Source organism: Triplophysa dalaica, chromosome 20 (assembly GCF_015846415.1).
Source record: "Triplophysa dalaica isolate WHDGS20190420 chromosome 20, ASM1584641v1, whole genome shotgun sequence".
Taxonomy (NCBI): Eukaryota; Metazoa; Chordata; class Actinopteri; order Cypriniformes; family Nemacheilidae; genus Triplophysa; species Triplophysa dalaica.
In genome coordinates, this window is record NC_079561.1 from 11,783,054 (window position 1) to 11,804,894 (window position 21,841).

General features: G+C 39.5%; 1 protein-coding gene across 3 annotated transcripts in view; it reads right to left on the reverse strand.

Moving 5' to 3' along the window:
• Nucleotides 1-21,841, reverse strand: part of zbtb46 (zinc finger and BTB domain containing 46) — a 75,508-nt gene that overhangs the window by 28,280 nt on the left and 25,387 nt on the right. For all 3 annotated transcript variants that reach the window (XM_056732772.1, XM_056732770.1, XM_056732771.1), the window contains exon 2: nucleotides 18,108-19,109. In XM_056732772.1, the coding sequence (XP_056588750.1) occupies nucleotides 18,108-19,074 (967 nt within the window). In that variant the 5' untranslated portion in view covers nucleotides 19,075-19,109. The remainder of the gene's footprint in view (nucleotides 1-18,107; nucleotides 19,110-21,841) is intronic.

Here is a 21,841-nt window from a genome sequence, read left to right on the forward strand (position 1 = left end):
ACGGAGATGTTATCCCATTCCCTCATCTTCTCCCTGTCGCCTCGAATCTGTCCTATCAATAAAAGTGGCACAAAGTCTTTAAATAAAATGCCGATGATAATGAGGTCATGAAAGTAATGAGGTCAAGCGAGGCGAAAGTTGTGACCGTGTGTACGCATCCCACACCACGTTTCCAATATTTCATGACTCATCACATGCTTCATACAGTAACTTTCATGACTCATCAAAGAGTGTGCGACCTTATCTTTGCATACTTTTTTTATTTGGCGAGGGAAAATACACAATTTAAAAAGTAACCGAGAGAGATACAGTAGCTGAGAAGGAAAGTCTCCAGGTACGAAGCCTAATGGTAGTCTTGAAGAGAAATGAGCAAGAGAGGCAGACGCCCGGTCTTCAAGCAGATAAGACCACCAGATAAAGTGCTTAATGTCAGATTATCTGACACATGATACAAATCCAAACAAACCTCATCGTCAACGTTTGGGCATCAATGTATTAATGAGTCCAAATGTACTTCAGCTGACCGAAATCGTTTAATGAACAAACCCTGGTAATTCCGCTGTTGTCAAAACACGTCACGGACCCTCACGCCGTGCAGTCTACAACTCAACGCGGTCAATGGAGCTCCATGGCAACAAGATCTCATGTAAAGCTTTCTACATTTCAACACAGATTTGAAGTGGACGGAAGAGCCAGAGTTCATTAGAACAATGAGAGACGGCGGGAACAGGCTCGATCTGCAGTAATCTTAATATAACTCTGTTCGAGGTTACTGTGACTGACACGTTGATATAAAATGGAACAATGAGAAGGTTTGCAGGAGGGGGAAGAGTGGGGAATGTGAAAGAGAGGGGATGAAGAAGAAAAGATAGAAACAAGGATTGAGATGAGAGCCGGGTCATTGAAATGAATAGATCACCAGACTCACGACAGATAAAGGAGTTGCCCTGCGCTTCAGTGCGACGATCCGATTTGGTTCTCAAATACGATGTTTCGGACTGACCAGCCACATTACCATTTTGCTAGGGACGAAATCCGATCCGTTCAGACGGTGTACTCAATATCCAGAGTATCTAAATTGGTTGCTATAGCAATGATGTAAGCATTAGCACAATGCCAGGAGTCTGTCGTCTACAACATCTGAGAGGAGCTGTCAGTGTGGGAAGAGACGGCAAAAAACTAGACAATTTGCCTGTGGTCACGTCCATCGTGACATCTAGTCGCAATGCTAAACTCATAAGATGCGACAGACGAATTTGACGCATTCATGCATATACTGCGTCAAAACTGCTGACTCATTCACTACATATTCTATGTCGTTTATATACATAGTTATATACATTAAATAATATATATATATGAAAGTGAAAGTGTAAGAAAAGCTGCGTTATACTGCAAGCTTTCTCTGAATAACAGCGCTTTTACAGCCGGCTAACGAGAACTCTGTAAACTGCCTGTCTGTATAAAAGGTGTTTTATTGTGTATGAACTAATTTTGAGGACCGGGCACTTGGAATCACTTGGGGTCACACAAGGTTTCCTGTAGTATCTTTGACTTAAGTGACAACAGGTGGTAAAGAAAAGGTAAGGCGGAAAGCCCTAATATGGAAATGGCCTGGGTGTGTTTTATGCAAATGACTAAACTCAATGCACTCGGCCGGTCATTTAGAATACTCCAAATTCACAACCTTAAGGGCGAGGTTGAGAACACATTCATGTGCGTATGCACCTGGTAAATTTCTTGAGAAGTTCAAATCTGCTTATAAATACAAAGAAACGCAATTATTAGTGAATAATACCCAACATCATTTATCCAGTTGATGAAAAATAGAACATAAAAGGCTTAATGTCTATGCATTTTAAAATGTGAAATTGCAGTGTTTGTGCTATTTGAAATTAAATTAGCATCATCGTCCATGGACGTTAAAGTCACCATAAAATTGACAACTTTGTGGTGTTTTTTATAAATTACGTATCTGTGCACTTCATTATTTTATTTTGTTTAATTCATGTTCCCTTATAATCTTAATCAAAAACATTTGACGAAATGACCTCCTGTCACGAGTAGTGGGCCATCAGAGACTCGTTTCTACCAGGGAAAAAGATCGCAGCCATTAGCAATTAGCAATTAGCAATTGGTACTGATCCAATCAGTTCTAGATGGATGAAATCCCGCCCTACATTTTTTCTCATTTCAGAAGCCGTTTCACTCGGGTATACATGTACATCATGATACCGAAAAGAAGACAATGGCTGCTCTGTTTCATGTCAACTTCAATATAGCTATCACTGTTATCTTTATAGCTATCGTTCTCGGTTTGAAGAGGCTTTAAGATGCATTATAAACCGTTTCATTGGACGCATACGCCTGACCCGAAGTTAACTTCTGGTCTGTTTGGTTATAGGCCTATAACAATTTATGTTAGACTTAATATCAATATTGATTTATATTAATATTTAGTTGTATTAATGGTATTAAATAACAGTAAATCTACTCAACAGTTGTTGATTCTTTGCGGAGGTCTAACATTGTTGCCACTGAAACCGTCTATAAACAAATCAGATTTGAATCGTATTTCGAATCACATACAGATCGTTTTGTAAACGTTTTATACTAGGTTAAAAAATATATTTTTGCTGCCTGTCTGAACAAAGACTATGGGTCTTATATAATCAAGTTGACGTGTCACTTCCTCATGTGATGGGGGCCACAGATTTGTCCCTATTGACCTGTGGGTAATACACCACACAGTTCTTCACAATCATTCAGTGAAGACTCATCAGAACTTATTAAAGCTAATGACAGAGCGAGGAAGAGAGGATGATAGTGGGTCAGGAATGAAGAGAACTATGCTAAGGGAGGAATAAGCAAAAATGTGCCAATAGCTTGATTTCAAACCCTGTCGAGCTGACTTGCTTAGACAACCTTCTGACTGAAATGGAACAGGTTTGAAATGCTCAAAAAGCGAAGCAAAATAGAACTACACACGTGAAGCTCACAGACGAGAAGACTCCCGATTGATTTCAATAGAGTTTAATGTGAACATCTTTTTACCTATACAGGTTTCGAACAGCGTAGATGACTTTCTTATGTGAATCAAAAAGAAGATGTTTTGAGAAATGTCTCAATGGTTTTGTGTTCATACAATGGAAGTCAGTGGGGGCCGATGTTGTTTGGTTACCGTCTTTTTTCCGAATATCTTCTCTTGTGTACTGCAAAAGGTTTGAAATGAAACGAGGGTGAATAAATGATACATAATTTTCTTTTTTGGGTAAATTTCTTTAATGTTGCTAACCTAATGGAATGCTATTCTTATAAACAAATAACGAATAACGAGGTAAAATGTTCTTTTCATTACTAGATTGATCTATCAATGCTCTCTTTAACATAATATACAGTTTAAAACACAGTTGGCATTTTCTCAAAAAGAAATACAAAATCAATTCCACTGACTTCTCTGCAACGCATTCTGGGATCGCTATTCTCTGGATGGGCCTGAGTGTGTTGGTTTGGAATGCTGACTATCGAGCTCACTAGATTTTGTAACAGATCTTCTGAATTCGAGAGAAGACAAAGACAACAAAAGGGGAGCAAGGGAGAGGGACTGACACAGAGAGAGCATAAGAGACAAGAGGTGAGAGAGAAACGAAAGATGAAGGAAAAAGTAAAGAGGGAAAAGATGAGGAAAATAGCAAATGAAGGGAGGCGCTGCAATTGACTTGAATAGTTGTAATTCTTTAAATAAGGAGGAATGGATTGGAATAACTGGAAATTGTGGAAAAAGAGAGGGATGTGCAAGGAAAAAGAGGTACAGTAATGAAGGACTGGGAGGACAGTAATGGTCACTTCCTCATTTGGTCTCAGGAATGCAGGACGGGTGGATCTGAGTGTGCTTTAAAAGTGACTGTGTGTGTGTGTTTGCCAGTCAGAGCAGACAGGAATACTTAACCCCCACAGACTCTGGAGCCAGTTATCAGAGAGAGAGAGGGGCCGGGGTGTCCCAAGTTTTATCTCTCTCTTTCTTCCCCTCCCTTTCTGCCTTCTTTTCCACTTTTCTCTATCCACCCCCTCCTCCTGCCCCTCTTTCTCCATAACTGTGCCAGTAAAAAAAGACAACAAGGAGGATGTTGGGTAAAAGAGCGAGAGAATGTGAACTAGATGAGAGAGGAGGACAAACCTTGAAGCGAGACAACTTCAAGGTTGAGGCGAATTCTTTTGAAAAGCCAAACATTGAAGAGAGAGACATCAGTCTGATAAATCTCAAATGTTTACACTGTTTCTGTGTTCTATTATTTACGAAGTGCTCTGGAATACTTGATTTTGATTGGTCAATCCTGACATTCTGCTGTCAAATAGTTTTCTTTATAGGAGGCATCTGAATGCTTGATTTTGATTGGTCGTCAAATGATCTAAAGTGGTAAGAGAGCAATTTTACCGGGTTTTATTTTAATTAAAGTGAAGTTACCGTTTTTTCACAGTATTATATTAGTTATACTACTGTAATTTTCATACATCGTAGATTTTTATAGACCATTGCATCGGACACGCACATGCTTGACCCCAAGTTTGGCTAGTGTCTAATAATATAACTATTTATATTTTATTTAATTTATGTTCATATTAATTTATGTAATTATTTTATAGTATAATAATTTTATTCAATAAAAGATTGGTTGAATTTTGTTGTATGTTCATTTGATTAAAAATAATTATTGAATGGGTCCTGTAGGGTCGCATTTAAAGAAAGAGTATGGTACATTGACATCTAGTGGTTGAGCTTGGTATCGCAGTCTAAATTAAAAATATTAGAGTGAGGAGTTTAGCCAAGTAATGGTTATTCTCGGATTCTTTTGATTGTTATCATAAATAATCTAAGGCACTCCATTGTTTGTGAATGTGTAACGGAAGTTCAGTTGGGGGTCACAAAAGTGCACATGCACAGAAACGTTTGTTTATGTTGTTAAGATGAAACCGTCTATAGCACATAAGCACATCCGGTTTTAGCTTTCATTTATATATTTTATTGTACATATACATATATTTTATGTACGATATATACATTGTACATAACTAAATCTTAAAGATGTTTGTAGTGGAGTAGGTGGGGCGAGACCGTGGTTCGAGACCGGTGAGTAATTGTTAATGAGCTTGCTGTGCGCGCACCGGTCTCAAATCACGTAGGAGATCGGAAGCATATAAGAGAACGAGACCGTCGAAGAGAGAGGACAGGGCCCAAACATGTTTGTATTTATTGTTTTGTTCGCCGGCGGTCGGCTGTGAGGGGCCGGCTGTTATTACTTTATTAAATGCTTAAATGTCTTCCGGTTCCCGTCTCCTTCCTTCCTTTTAATGAACCTCATTACAATGTTCATTAAACATTTGGATTGTTATAAATGTTCTGTTGGTTGTATTTTGATCTAATGTTTGTGCAAAGTTAAAAACTGAAACAGTTTGTCTGGACCAGTGTTGTTTAGGTCTTCCCAAGTGGTCTATATACATTTTTGTAATTTTCTATAATTTAGTTTTATAACAATTTGACAGTAAATTTTATATTGACGAAATAAAGACAAAAAATAAAGAAAAAAAAGGCAAAAAACTGTGCAAATTATAAATGGGCATACATACAGAGAAGAAAACATATTTAAACCAACTGGGAATCACTTTCAAAACTAGTTACAGAGGCTTGTATGATGCTTTTGAATTTGCAGTGAACTGTTTCTTAACAGTGCCAAAATTAGTGCCACACACAAGAGCTTTTCAGGAATAAAAACCTAAAATATGTTGTATAAAGCATATAAATGGTGACCATAGCATTGAATAAATGGCTCTGATGTTGAGTTATTGAAAATAAATATAGACTCTGAGGTGGTTTGGCAACCACAATTCGAAGCGGAGCTATGTTCATTCAATTTACAATAACTGTCCAAAATCAATTATCTGTCTCAGGCAACCGATTTCCTGAGCTGGGCTAATATGTCTTTTCTCGTATCACTCCACACTGTCTTTCTTCTCACATAATAAAATAATTTCAACTCGAATCAATAGTTAATGTCCATATATTGATTGATTTATTTGGTAAGTTGCCATGTAATAAGAGGGATAATGTACAGTCTGCCTGCCTTTTCCCCCTCTCTCTCTCTCTCTCTCTCTCTCTCTCTCCTTCCATCTGATGGACAATTTTCGCAGGTGAGACATGTGTTACAGTTCTTCCTCATGCTAGAATTACGAGTTCTGTGTGTGTGTGGCTCCTGCCGTGAGGTCCTGATTGTTTGAAGCCAAGCTGGTGATGAGCCCGGACCATCCATACTGACCGCCTCAGGGGAAGGACAGTGACACCTCTCTCTCTTTCTCTCGCTCTCACCCCACACAATGTCTCTGAGAGAAAGCGAGCGGGGGAAATCTGCTAGCTTCCTGCCATTTTCTCCAAAAAAGGTGCCTTTAACTTCACATCGCTGTCAGTGTGAGCGTATTCACAAAGAAAACCAAAATCCTGCTCTTACTGTGAGTTTTTAGAGGCTGAAAAAAGTGTGTGTGTGGGTCTGAAACAGAAGCCAGGGAATGTTTCTGATGGTGTGAAGCTCACACCCAAAGAACCTGCATCTCTTCAAGGGCATTCCATCACACACACATACACAATCGCTGCAGTCCATTATTTGAGAGAAAACAGAAGTGACACAGTGAATTGCTTGGCCAGTAGTGGGGACATATTAGACTAAAGGACAGATTTGTACCCGCAACATCTTACTTACACACACACGTTTGTTTTTATACAAGTCTTTGTAGACTCTTGTAGTAATCCTCATGCTACCCTTACAACTTTCTGCATTTTTACATTTTTAAATAAGTATCAATTAAAATGTTTAATAATCAATAATCCTTTTTCAATGTGGATCCCCTGCACGCACACAAGCTCCAAAAATGAATTAAAAGAGATTTTATTTTATTCTGTGTCTTATATTTTGTTTTATGTTATTATTATTATTATTATTATATTTTTGTATATATATATATATATATATATATCCATTTAATACATAGACAGTAGCACATATGACAAACGTCACGCACAACACCTTCTGGAAACACACACAGCTGTGCTTCTGCGGCTACATTTCCCACATTAGCCACAGCTCTCACTCACACAGAGGAATTTCTGCTTACACCTCTGATGGCCTCTCCCCAAACCTCTCTGAATTCAGGAGGACAGGGTGCAGCCACTGGTAGGAGGTGATGGGAGGGGAGCACACAAAGTGGAGAATCAAGCTGGAGATGAGAAGAAGGGTGTGGGGTTGAAGAACGAAAATGTGTGCGCGAGGAAGGGATATTTTGCCCTCCCACGCTGGTTCTGTGAGTGTGTGTGTGTATGTGTAGCGGGGCCAATCCGACACACCCAGAGGGCAGCGAACCTCCACATCCTGCCCTGGGCGTCCGTTTGTCCAAACAACTCACTTCTTCCTCCTCTATCCGTGCTCAAACCGGTCTGACTGGAGGGTGGAGAGCTGGAAAGTGAGAGAGAGGGGGTTTGTCTATAAAGAACAGAAACCCCCCGTAAAACCAGAAGAGGAAGAAAAAGCCGCGGAGTAAAATACAGCAGAAGAAAACAAACAGCAGGGCGTTGGTCTGCCCTGAATGGGGAAGTTTGACGGTTTGGTGGTGTAACCCCCTTACATGCTGCACATGCTAGTGCGTCTAGCACCAAGATGTGAATAAAAATTATGGAGGTCCGAACTTGAACGCAGTCAAATAAAACCTTTTAAACACGATCAGTTCTGGTCGAACTGAGATATATGTTGTCTGGTCTATAATCATGTGCTAGAACGCTCTCCTTTGTTTCGTCCTTCCTGTGTCACTCTTTAAGTGTGTCATTTTTTGTGAATGATTTTTAAAACTATATTTAGTCAGCGTCGACAACTTTGTGGTTAGTGCGCCAACACATAACGCCAATGCGCTCACGGCGACCCGGGTTCGACTACGGTCCCCAATGGTCCTTTGCCGGCCCTGCTTCCCTGTCTCCTCCCAATGCCATTCTGAAACCTTGTCCGTATTTTGGGATTTTATTTATTTCCGTAAATCATTATTATTATTAACCCTTTACGTTTGTCACTGGGTCTGCAAATCTCTAAGCAATGAGTTTTAAAAAAGCGCTTGTTAACTTGGACAACTATTTAATCATTTATAGATACAGTGTTTTTTTTTCCATTTCCAGAAAAACTGTGAATTCGGACATCCGAGGTTACCGGCCAGTAGCGATATTTTATCTTATTCCTTAAATTTTTCAATATGTAAAAAGCATCAATTATTTATGTGTTTTTAATATTAACAATGTATTATTCTTTACTTCTTCAAATATACTTAAATGATTTTATATATTGGCAGATAATATTTTGGAAAATGTATAATATAATATAATTAATATTATTAAATTAAAAATATAATTTTGAATACATCTTTAATATTTAATATAAAGGGGACAGACCTTAATTTTCTACCTTAAATTGTCCCAGAATGTTCTCCCTCTGTCTCTCCTTGTTAACCAATTTTAAGTTTTTAGTCTATGTCAACACTGCAAATTTCTTTTTTGGGATGTGATTTGCATTCAGATACTGCAGTGCATCACCAGTCATGTGATAAAACATTTACAACTTATGCTGCAATGCATTCTGACACGGTCTCTTTTGACCATTGTGAATTTCAGAGTTTGTTCCAGTTGTGCCTATGGAAATCCAATTTGCTGAATTCTTGTCCATATAAAAACTGATGTAGCTTTTTCCACACTCTCAAAACAGACCTTATTCACCCAAAAGCTGCTCTAGTGTGTAAGCACCCATAACCGTACCCTGCATGTTCTAAAGACGTGTTTCACAAATCCAGACAGGCCCTCTCCATTGAAGAAACACACAAATTGAACTTTCCAGCAAAACCGGGCCAATACCCTTCACCCCCGTTACATCTGGAGTTCACTGATGGTGAGTGATGAGAACAAAGTATTCCCCCCAACAGCATTTGTCGTGATTAACGGGATTATCCTCCATTAAACAGCCCACCACAGTGCTAAAATGCTTGTCTCATCCTGTTCCCCTGAAAATGTATATTAGCCTTTAAGCCGTTTCGAGCACTGGCTTCTTCCCTGAACAGGTTCATTTCCGACAAGACTGAAAACTCCCTTTGTGTTGAGGAGATTGTTATTTGTGTGGGTCTGGATTGGTAAAGACAGATTCTCGATGGTTCTTTTCACCCAAAAAAGGAAATGATGGATCCATGAAGTAGTGGTGAGCTCATGTTCTGTTTGAGCACCAAGGCTTAATATGGCATATGGGTCCAACTAGAGCTTCATTTTGAGTGTTGACATGTCATGGGCCCTGGTAGGGGTGCATATCTGAAAGATCAACTTCTTTCTTCTTTCATCTAAGCTCCATTCTGCTCCAAGGGCAGGGGGTGCTTACGTTTTGGAAAATGACATCGTTATCACCGCCATCTTCTTTGGCCAAAGCCGAGACACTGTGGTGCCTTCTGGCTTGAAGCACCTTACAGCTTTGGAGGCCAAAGCATCTATATATAGAGCGCGTGCAAAGGATTCTGGGAAGCTGGAGCACTGATGCAGGGGAACTCCACCGTGGAACTCCATTTTATAACTGGCAGAGAAATCCAGTATCTCTGGATTTTGCTGCCCCTGATAAAGTCCAGTTTATTTTCAAAGACACACAGGTAGGAGGTGTGGGAGTGACTGACATGCTTTTATGCTTTTCCAAGCAGAGATAGATAGAAAGAGGGTAGTTTGAAGACATCTAAAGACAGTTAGTGAGAAGAACCACCAGACTAAGGTCAAACAAATATTAAGCAACTGTTAACGCAGAATAAATAACATAACAAATAACATAACGGCATCTATACATGCCGAACATAGAAACTATAGGTGCTTTCTATATGATTCCCGTTCCCTCGCTTCTATGTCCTTCATCCTGTAATGCATTAATGTGATAATTCAGCAATATGTAATGGTATATTATATATGTATTGCACCGAACGTATGTAATTGTTATTATATATTTTTTTAAGTGCAGTGTGTACAGTCGCCATTTGAAGTGACGCTAAAGAGAGTGAGGATATCCCATTTCACTTGCTTCAATTCCTCCGTCCCCGTGTCGTTTCCTTGCGTTCCCCCTGTGTATTCTTGAGGGGGGAGCAAAGGAAACGAGAAAAGGGTGCACGAAGTAGAAAGGGTGTACAAATTAGAATTGATACTGGCCACCACATTGAAGGGTCCTTCCAAATCGAAGCGTCATAACTGGCCACTTCAAAGGGCCCTTCGGAATGAAGGATTTCGAAGGGTACAACTGATGGACACTTTGGGCCCCTATGATTCTTTGCGTAGATTTTTTTTCTTTCAGTGGAAAGTTAGGACAGGTGTGTTTTCAGGTGTTTCTTGAGGGTTGTGGTGTGGACTTGGAGATCAAACTTTATTTATTTTTTATATTTAATCATTTTTTTTTAAGGATTTTTTAACAGTCTACTTTTTAAGTAGTATAAACTGCCAAAATGTAAAGACAAAGACTGCAAATTTATCAAAAACAGGACAAAACTGTTATTTTACTGCTAAATTCTGCCGGACAATTTTAGTTTTTCTTAAGGATTTTTCTACCGTGCAGATGAAGGCCAACAGCTCATTGCACCAGAAAGGAACAGAATGGGTAAATGTTTTTGAATCAAATTTTTACTAGGGATCACTCAATAAACGAATGTAGATGGAAGGTGGTACAGCACAAACTGAAAATAAAACAAACCAAAAAATAATAGTAAAAAGTATTCATCTCATGTCATGCTGTTTTCGACTGTTTTCGACTTTCATTATTCATTTGTAGTCCTTTAATTGCTATTACTTTTTGAAGTAAATTCAGAAAATACATTGAACTGAGCAAATGGTACCTAACTGTTTTGTGGCCTTTGTGGGTGAAAAGTTGTTCTAGGAGTAACCAGAAGGTAGAGAAACAGTCCAAAACATAGAGAGAGACTGAGAGAGAATGACATAAATTGATGAGGAACACACAAACTCTGTCTGACAGTGCGCCACGACGCCTCACCCCAGAACAAACAAGCATTCAGCCACACTGAGGGGCAACCCAGAATGACATGGGGGTGAGTAGAGAGAAAGAAACAGAGAGACAAAAGAGAGTAAGAGAAAGAACAGAGCTGTGAAGGTCATCTGGTGGGATCTGGCCACTCACTCAAAAGAAAATAAAGAGTTGCTTCGGATGGTGAAAGGGGGATAGGAGAGAGAGACAGAATCAGATAAAAGAAAGAAAGAAAGAAAGAAAGAAAGAAGAGATGGGGTTAAACTTTTCTGTAAAAGTTCATCTTACTATATAATATGAAATCTATTTTAGTTTTAATGGAGAGGGAGGAAATGTGAAAGTAGATTATTAAACTGGGAGAAAGCAGCGAGGGAGGGGGAAATCCAGAGGTGCTCAGGGTGGGAGGGTTGAGATCTGTTCACGATGTTTTAAATATTTAAGCTATTTCAGGTTTAATGAGGTGTAAATACTATGGGGAACATGGTAAGAGGATGGGGTTAAAGGGGCCTCTCCCCCTCATTATTTCAAGCACACACCTTTAGACTATAGAGACCCCGAGAGAGAGAGAGAGAGAGAGAGAGAGAGGGTTTAAAAGCAGAGAGAAAGAGCTGATGAGTTGAGCTACTGACAGATGCAGTACAGGGTAGGGATGACAGGGATGTCATCCCTACAAGTATGACGTGTTTAATGGTTCAGAGAGACTCAGATTGAGGGTGTGTCTGTTTAGTGGATTCATACACTCACACACAATCAGCCTACACACACTCATGCTAAATTCAATTATTCTGTTGTTTGACCAGCACACAAGCAACTAACAAGTAAAAAAGTAAAGGAGGGAATGTAAAAATGCAAAAAATAAGGAGTGAGTGAATAAGTCAGTGAATGAATGAAGGAATTAGAGAGTGAGAGTTAAGTTAATGAATGAATCATTAACTCAAATGAGTCGTTTGATTAATGAGTAAATTAACAAGTTAAAGAATCATTAAATTAACGACTTACTGAGTGATTGCGCGAGTAAATAAATCATTTAATCAACGAGTTAATGAATAAGTGAATAAATCATTAATTCAATGAATTACTGAGTGTATGAGCGAGTGAATGATTGGTTTAATAAGTAAATTAATGAATGAGTTAATTAAACGTTAAATCAATGAAATAATTAATTGTTGAGGGAGTGAGTCATTAAATCAGTGAGTGAATGAATGAGTGAATTTATCATTAAATCAACATGTAAAACTATAAGTGAGCCAATGATTTGTGAGTAAATGAATAGATTAATATATTAATTAATTAATTATTGAGTGAATTAATAATGAAGTCAATACGTAAACAAAGAAGTGAATGAATGATTTGTAAGTAAATGAGATGAATAATATACATGTTTTTTAAACGAGTTAATGAATGAGTGAATGAATCTTTAAATAAATGTGAGTGAGGGAAGAGGCTTAGCTCCCAGAGAAGAGAGCTCAACACATCTGATGTATTAGGGCTAAGCTGAAGTTCATGTGTGTGTTTGCTTTGATGAACACCATTACATTAGATATGAACAAGTCATTCTTTGACAAGACAAATGCAAAGCTATGCCATAGCGGACATCTCTTTAAAAACAAACAAAAGAGCCATGCGTCCACAACAATTATGCAAATCCTTTACTATGACATTATGTGTGTGTAGCTGTTTGAGTTTTTGAATCATACGCAAACCAAATCTGCATATGCATCTAAAGTTGTAGTCATTAGAGAAACCACAGCCATAAAGTAAGACACAATGACAGACACAACCTATAAAACCCTTTGAGGCTTCATGCATATGTGTAAAAGTATGTCATTTTGTGCCATTGATGTGCCATTTTTCTTGGAACAAGGAAGAGGAAGGGGAAGGCCGAGACGATGATATCCTTGTGTCCCTTGTCTCTTTTTGATCAAGTGACGTGTCATGATCAACCGAACATCTAAAATAGAGTGTCAGTGGTCATTTCCTGACGAGCTTCACAAAAATCCCCTGATGGTAGTGTAAAGTTTACAGCGTGGGCCCCCTCCCAACCACAGAAACCCCCACTTTAGCTGGGAGTCAACCAGATGCATCACCAACACTCAAACAAGTTACATTCGCACAGATACATTGAGCTAGCGTCACAGGAGACTTGGGTAAATTTCCTCTTTAAATGTCACTCTGTGGTAGTAATTTTGTGACCTAAAATGTAAGCGCTAATGCTAACGGTAATGCCTTCTTTAGAAGCCCATATCACATAGAGGTGTTAGGGGTCTAATAAGGCTGGGAGCTGTGACTCGGGTCTTTGTAACAGACATTACAGGTTTCTTTTTAAGGAAAGAGTGTGGTTGGTTGCTCAAAGGAGTGGTGTGGCTTCCTAAAGAGCCTTGAGTTAAGCTTCCATCTTTCCCTCACACACACACACGGGCGAGTGAGTTTGCGTCTCACGATGAGACAGATGTAATCATAGCACATGTAAATGGGTGGAGAACTGATAGAGCTGCTATTAATACAGGAAATAAATGTAGGAGGATATCATTTTTTTGCATTATAACACGACAAAGGAACACTTATTTGATGGATGCACTTTGCATTCTCTTTTCATCAATAAAAATCGGATTGCTTGAGGCCCTTATGTACATAAATGAAGTACATCAATGTCAAAACTGCAAATATAACTCATCATTCCTTAGTTATATGCAAAATAAAGAAAGTGGGATAAAATAGAGATAGAAATACTAAATATTGAAATTTGCAAGTACACACTCTGTGATGTAACACCTACATTTTCTGCATCCAGTCTGAACACCTGCTAATCTCTCATACAATACATCCGGTGGGTCTTCAAATCAGATTTGAAGAATTTTGATGGCTTGATGTTTGGTGTTGGTCTTATGAAAACACTTTCAGACAGCACTTCTTTTAAAATACTTTCCCTGTTCTGTCTGGAACATAAAATCATGCTTTTTCTGTAAAGCTGCTTTGATACAATACGCATTGTGAAAAGTGCTAAACGAATAAATATGAATCGATTGTCCGATCATGTTCAATTCATTTATCCAGGGCCCTGTGAAACGTAACCTAAAGTCATATGCAAATAGGCCCACATAAATGATCTGACTCGTATCTTACGAGATCCATTCAATGTCTGATTTTGTATGTCACAGGTCATTCATACACACGGCCAGACAGTATCGGTAAGGAATGAGACAATTAGCTTTCAGTCGGCAAGAAAAACGGTGTTTAGACAGCAGTCTGACTATACTGTCTTTTTGCTCATGGCTCTCTAATCATGTTCAAAACCATATTCTCACACAACACATGAAAAGAAATATCCCTCAGAACTTCACAATGCAAGGACTTGAGATAAATAGTTGTATTAACATGCCAACCACCAATTACAAGGTTCTTACAACCATTAGTCTCCACACAATAGAGAACAAACATCAACATCCTGAGATCCCCTGTAGAGGGTCGGCACCCTTAACCGTGCACACCATTACCCCTGCAACTAGACACTTCCTCTGCCCTTTAACCAAATCTTGGAAAGCTCTTCAGAGAAAAAAAACATGAGAAGGGAGCTCCTCACAAGGGCAGGCTTTTTTGCATTTTGAGGACAGAATAGTTTGTATCACCACCTTAAAATGTTCTTATTTAGTTGACAGCAAAACCGCCAGTGTAAATAAAGGTCAAATTAACACTCACAGTGTAAAAATAGGTTATATAACTCACAAAAAGTGGTTCTTGTCTAGTAATCATAGGGGAACGACTTTAAGTGCTATATAGAACCATATCTTGGTTCTTCAGAAGTTCTTTAGCCAGAACCATACAGGGCTCCACAGTTTCTTTATATAGAAGGGGTGCTATAAAGCACCCCAGTCATCCCAAAGTACCGCTGAAGAACCTCTAAAGAACCATTGAAGCACCAAAATATGGTTTTATATAGCACTGAAAGTGGTTCCCCTATGATTATAAGACAAGAACCACTTTTAGTGCTGTAAGCAGCATTTTTTTAGAAGACGTCACTCAAAGTGTGACTTAATTTGACCTTTTTTAACACTGGCGATTTTAATGCACAGGTAAATTACATATGAAAGCAGGGCATAAAGGCTTTCATTACACATACTCTCCTCTTAGCCTGATCCAACTCTTCCAAACCTCTCCCTGTTTTGTATACCAAACAATCTTTCATCGAAGAGATATGGCCCATATTATAAAATGACACGCAAAGCAGTTTGCTATTTGCTAATACATTCTCAGTTCCCAAGTGGACTGAGATTTATGATTTTAGATGTAAAAATGTATAAATTCCAATGCAATCTAAATTAAGTCTGGGACTGATCAGCATATTAGTTTGGCTTACGGAAACATGCATGAGGAATACAAATTTGTGTACCATACAAAAGCATGTTTGACTTTTGCTCATAGCTCATAGGGAAAAACACAAAAAGGATCTCTCAGATATCTCAGATGTCACTCTCGTGTCTCCTTTAAGGGAGTGGTTCTCAAACTGGGGGTGGTGGCTTCCTGGGGGGGCACCAAAATGGATCCAGGGGAGCACAGGTTTTTCAGGATTTTTGGAAATATAGAAATTGATCATACATAAAAAGCAGTGATGTGCCGTCAATATTTGATTCGATAGGAACGGCGCAGCAATCTTATGTGAGTAAAACACGTTTGTACTATGCATCACTTTTGCTTAGTTAGAGATTGCTTGATATGCCCTGATAATGGGTAACTTAATGTTACGTGTCTATCCAAATTCAAAGAAGGCTACAACTTAGTATATGCAAACTGCTATCCAATCATAGCAATGGCCGTATACTTCTAAGTCTTCATTTCGGCACGCCCATTAAAAAAGGGGCATTTGTCGAGCCGGCCTCAAAACCCGGGTATAAAATAGCCTATTACTTAATGATTTTGATGTTTTTAAATTTAAAAACCATGCGAATGTCATGAGTAGACCTCATATAACAGTATTATTCAATAAAAATGCCCAGGTCCTTTCACCCTTAAATTTTAAGTTTAAGATCATAAGTTTTTATTTAGAGGGCAACAAAGAGGCCTACACAAGGGGGGCCTTACAACGTATAAGTGTGAGAGCCATTGAAGTATCATCAACTTCTCACTGTCCACAGACACAAGTATGCAAGCAAAATTGATAGATTTAGAACTCAAACATTTCTCCTCAAATTTTTCAAAGATTCAAAGATCAAATTATCCAAGCCACCCTTACTGTACATCAACAATGTTCTTATCTGTTTCTGAGGCAAAGCTAATACTTCAGCAAGTCTTCTGAGGTATAATAGAGAAACCTCTTAGCAATGAAACATCCTTCAGGTATGTGTTTGTAGTACATTGAACTAGTGTGTTCTTAGATTTGTGGAGCCGAACACTTGATATTTGATTAGTTGGCTTAGGTCAGCGGGTGCAGTCATATGTATTGGAGCCTCAGGTAGCGGAGCTTGCAAACAGTGGAAATGAGAGATTGCCTCCAGTGTTAAGTAGGTAAACTCGTGCTAAGCTGATGCAAATCTTCTCGTCCTCCCCTCCCTCTCCGCTTTACTTCATCTCTTCTTCTCCACACTTCAGAGGACCTCGGGGCACCCCCCCATCCCATCACGCACACACGAATACACGCATGCAATTTAATCCTCGCTCCGCCAGCAAGGTCAATTCAATTATCCTGTTTTCTTAAAGTGTGTGTGTGCCTATTTCACAGTCCGCCTGCGCAAATACACCAGAGATTAGAGCTGCCACACTTTTAATGATCTACATACCTATAAGCAACAGTCTCTGAGACAGGTAGGGCCTCTTCCCCGCTCACCAGCGCGATCTGTTCCTCAGCACGGATTTTGTTTTTAGGTTGATGAGGCCGCTTCGCGTCCCATGTGTCTCGCGGATATTAATGAGGAAATGAGTTTTTTCGACCCCATATTCCCCACCTCAATCTGGAGTTTGTCATACGGCTGTAGCTTTCTTGGTACAACAATAATCATCGGCTTCATTAGAGATCTATTTATGTCATCTTATCTGGGTTTGAATTATACAATCAAACATACTTTGATATAGTTTTGATCCTCACAGGATTGATGCACAGTGCTTGCTTGCTACAAACCTCCACTATTGAAAGTTCAACAAGCATCTAATTGATGTTGTAAAATGTTTTCTCAAATTTTCAAGCCAGCAGTAATATTCCATAATGCCGTGACACATATCATTACACAGTATAGGAAGCAATAAAGTAAGACTTTCCGGTCTCAACGCTAGCCCAACAGCTAGGTTCCGGAAATAAAACTCTCATTCATTTTCTCAAAAGCGGTATTGATTTTTCAATAATAATGTATTAACTTTTCAATACAGACCTATCATGAGATCAAACGTTGTTGAGCGCTGATATAATGTATGGCCCAATAGAACCCGCAAGTGAATGTGACTTTTTAGCAAAAATATATGTGGTTAGTACCCGATTTCATGGTGAACAACTAAGCAAAGTATACGTTAATAGTTCTATATTGTACACAAAAAACTACTGGGTCAATTTCAACACATATTGGTGGGTCAAAAAGTGACAAACCTAACTGTTGGGTTCTGTTTACGAAAGTTGTGCCACTTGGGGGCCATGTTTGCAATGCCTCCGGGCAGCTACTTCAGTCATTGCAAACCACAGACCTATCGCTAGCACTGTATTTTACATTCCTGTTTCCCATGTACATACTGTGTACTTATTACAGTAAATATAATAACTAAGTATTAACCCTGAACCTACCCCCAAACCTAACCTTATCCCATGTAGTTACCTTAAACTACCGAGTAATTTCTTAGGTAAGTACAATGTAAGTTTACTATTGGTACACGTACTGTAATATAAAGTGCATCTGACCTATCTTCAGTTGAATGGGAGAAGACAGAAATGTCTAAAATTCATGTCCTTAATGTCTAATTAGTCTTCTTAATTGAAGATCTTTTTCTTTAGGAAAAATACATTACTTAAAAAAGTTGGTCATCACTGGCATACTCTCTACAAATCTCCAACAGCAAGCCTACCTGGAATGTCCTGGTTGCTGTAGCTCCAGCCAGGTGCGGACAGCATGGACTGTAGCGGCGACGCTGTCCGACTGTCTCCTTCATTCTGTTGGGTTATGTGCCTTACTGTGTCCTTGTTCTTACGGTTCTTCCTTCGACCTGAGCCAGGGGGTTGCCAGCCCCCATCCCCTCTGCCACCTTGCTCTCCAGGTATTCCCTGTGTGCCTCGCCCCGCCCCGTCTTGCAGATTAGAGGGGGAGACCTGCTCCTCTTTGACCTGGACAGAACGGTAATCAGCAGGCCACAGGGGCTGCAAACAAACATCGTCCTGGCTTTCATGGCTTTTGGGTTCCTGATCCTCTTTGCCGTAACTGCTGCCGCCTTCGTGGCAGCTAGCAATGGCTGAGTCCCCAGATGAGTTTGCCGGGCTGGTGCGCCTGGCCAACCATGGCGAGGAGCTGCGGGCCGAAATCATGGATGCCAAAGCCTCAGAAGCCCCGCCCACACCCGGTCCAGCCCCACCACCAATGGAATTCACCACGCTGCCCATCTCAATATCCGCCAGTTCGTCTGCAAGCTCAGACCGAATACTAATGTCCAGCGCTGCCTTGATGAAGCCGTGACATGCCTGCACGATGTCAGTCATCTGCAGGTAGCTTGCGGCTGACATCACTTCTATGACGTTCTTGCTTGTGAGCGCCAGGTGGGCAGAATACATGAAGTCAAGGATGGTCTTGAAGCCCTGGGCCGTGACGATGTCCAGGTGCGTGATGGTAGCCTGCTGCTCCGAGCTCTTCTTCACCTGGCAGTAAAGTGTCTTGAAGTAACGGCTGCTGCCCAGCAACACATTCTTGTGCGCTTTAAAGATCTTACCCTCCACGATCAGACACACGTCGCACAAGATGCCGTGCTGCCGCTGTTCGTTCAGCTCCCGCAGGAGCTGCCGGTAGTGCGACGTGATTTCCATGTCTTCCTTCCGGTTATTCATTGGGCTAATGGGTGGCTGCTTCTCCTGAACAAAGTCTGGAAGAAAATAAATAATCTCTGGTTAGATCAAGAAATTGGATACACTCCTACTGAAACATAACGCCTATGTTATACTCTATACACCAGTGTTTCTCAGCTCCAATCCGCCACTTCCCAGAATGTTCAGAAGTCCCTCTTTATGCCTCAACTTTTATGACTTAACTCATAAGCTGGTTAGTGTGTTAATTAGGAGAACTAATTAAGACACCAACAAACATTCAGAGTGGGGGCTGATGAGTTCTTTCAGGTGTTTTATATAGCGACACATCTAAAACATTTTGGGAGCGGGGGCCGAGGGCTGGAGCTGAGAAACACTGGTATACACTATATATGCTTCTAAATACTTATGAAACAGGTAAGTTAAACAGCAGCCATTTTTTTATAATAATACAAAATCACAGTTTAATAAATAATACATTACAAATAATTATTTATAACAATAAAATGACTCCTGATATTTTTGTTGGAAATTGGAAGATAGGTATTTGGTAATTGGAAGGTATGTTATTACACCTGCCAGTACAAAAACAGAATTGAACCTGTGGATCATTTCTACATCGTTATAACATAAATATTTTGTAGAAAGCATAAGATTGATACTAAATCAAGTGAAGAATTGCATTTTCATGGAGCACAGCTTCAATATCTCGATCAATTTTCACTCAACGCCAAAATCCTGCCTACATGAAAACGCCTACCAATGCAAAACCTTACAAAAGAAATTGAGTATAGCTTTGAGTTGTTATTACTGGCATTCTCTATCCCCGTAACAACCCATTTAAGCGCTGAAATGTCAGTAAAATGCCACTCTGAACCAGGTGACATGTTTTGGCCATCTCTGGTTGCTTCAGGCAGATGTTCTGCTGGGCTACGGCCATCACCTTTCCTCACTAAAAATGAATTATCTGTTTGGCAGCTCCATTTTCCACTTTATTATTCAACTAACTCACAAAATGGTAATTAAATGAAACCATTTACCAACGAAAAAGAGAAAAGTGAGAGGAGAAGAGGCGATGATTGTGTTAAAGTGCTTTACACTCGGACTGGGTGATTTTATTTGGCAGCTAATAAAGCGAACATAGGAAAACATCATGATTAAAGGGTTGAGCACCTGAGTATCTCTGCTATAATCATTAAGATGGAGAGATGGGGGAGGAGAGCAACAGGAGACAATGCATTGTTCTTCAATGTGAAAAGAGGAAAGAGAGAGACTACAAATGCAACACACACACACACTGGTAAGAGCGGTACAGCATAGGGGCGAGTTTCACGAAAAATTCCAAGAAATGTTCAATCCACATTTCAGACCAAAACATATTTCTTAAAATAACTTCTAACGCGATCATATAACTTATATGACAATATGTAACTTTTGACTCTATATCGCCATCTCTGTTTGAAACATGAAACTGCTGGATTTTTTGCATATCTTTACTTGAGTTGAAGTCAAAACAAAGTCAATTCAACGGCTCAAATAATTCACTTATAGTTGTGAATTTGGTGTGATTTTTGTATACTTTTTGTATATTTTGTATGAATCTTTCTACAAAATGATTATAATCAGACAACAATTTTACCATAAGTACAACTTATATATATCCTATGAAAACATTTGACAAATACAGTACTTACTAGCACTTACTATAAAAACTTACTAGTTACTAGAAACTTGCAAAATGACAAAAGTTTAGTTATTGTGAATTGTATTGAGAAATTGTATATATTCCATAAAGTCGATAAGTGCCTCAGAACTATTTTATCTTTCAAAATATATTCTTTTGTGTTCAACATAACAAAGAAATGTATACAGATTAGGAACAACTTGAGGGTGAGTATTTTTTGGGGGGGTAAACTGTTCCTTTCAGCTGCTTGGCAACAATGCAAAATTGTGAAAGTTGCTATAGAAATCCATTTAAATTTATTTTCTTTTTCTTTTCCTCCTTGATGTCCTTTGAATGGAGTGTGAATCTCGGAGGATTCTTGATGAAGTCAAACTAACATCTCCACTAATATGTGACGTCTAGCTCAGCATGCATCCATATAAACACATACATACAAATATCCCCAATCCAATTCATCACAACCCTCCACCACGAGCAGCACAGAAGCCACCCAGGCCTGGACTAAATCTAAAGGGGATGTGGAGTGTTAGCGAATGGGGCTATGATTTGTTTTGTGAGCGTTGGGGCTGTCAGCTCGCATCGGCCCGACCGCAGCCTGACAGCTGGAGTGCTCAATAGTGACAGCAGCGTTTGCTGCGGGGCCGGCACACTTCAGGTCATGTTTAGGAAAGTTTCTCTCAACCTGATGGCTTGTAAGATCAAATCAATCCTGTGCCTCTCCTGTGTCCACTTGTACAAATACACCTTCCTCGAAAGACTGAAAGAAGAAGGGACTGATGTTGACAGGTGACTTTTTTCTTTTTAATAGTTTTATATTAGCCTCCAACTGCTTCGCTTGGGGCATTTTAGATTTAATTGTCTATAAAGTTATCAGTTTAAACTATAATAGTGAAAAAGATGCATTTTGGAGAAGAGGAATTAAACGAGGTTGTGATTTACAAAAAAAAAGTTCACCCGAAAATGCTGTCATGTAGAGAGGTCTGCATTATCCGAGACGAATTCTTGCGAAGCGGGATTATCCCATTTTTGGGATAAAAGATGGTAGCGGGCTCTTTGGACAGGAGCCCACTCCCGACATCCTTCTAATTGACCACATGTAGACCCTGT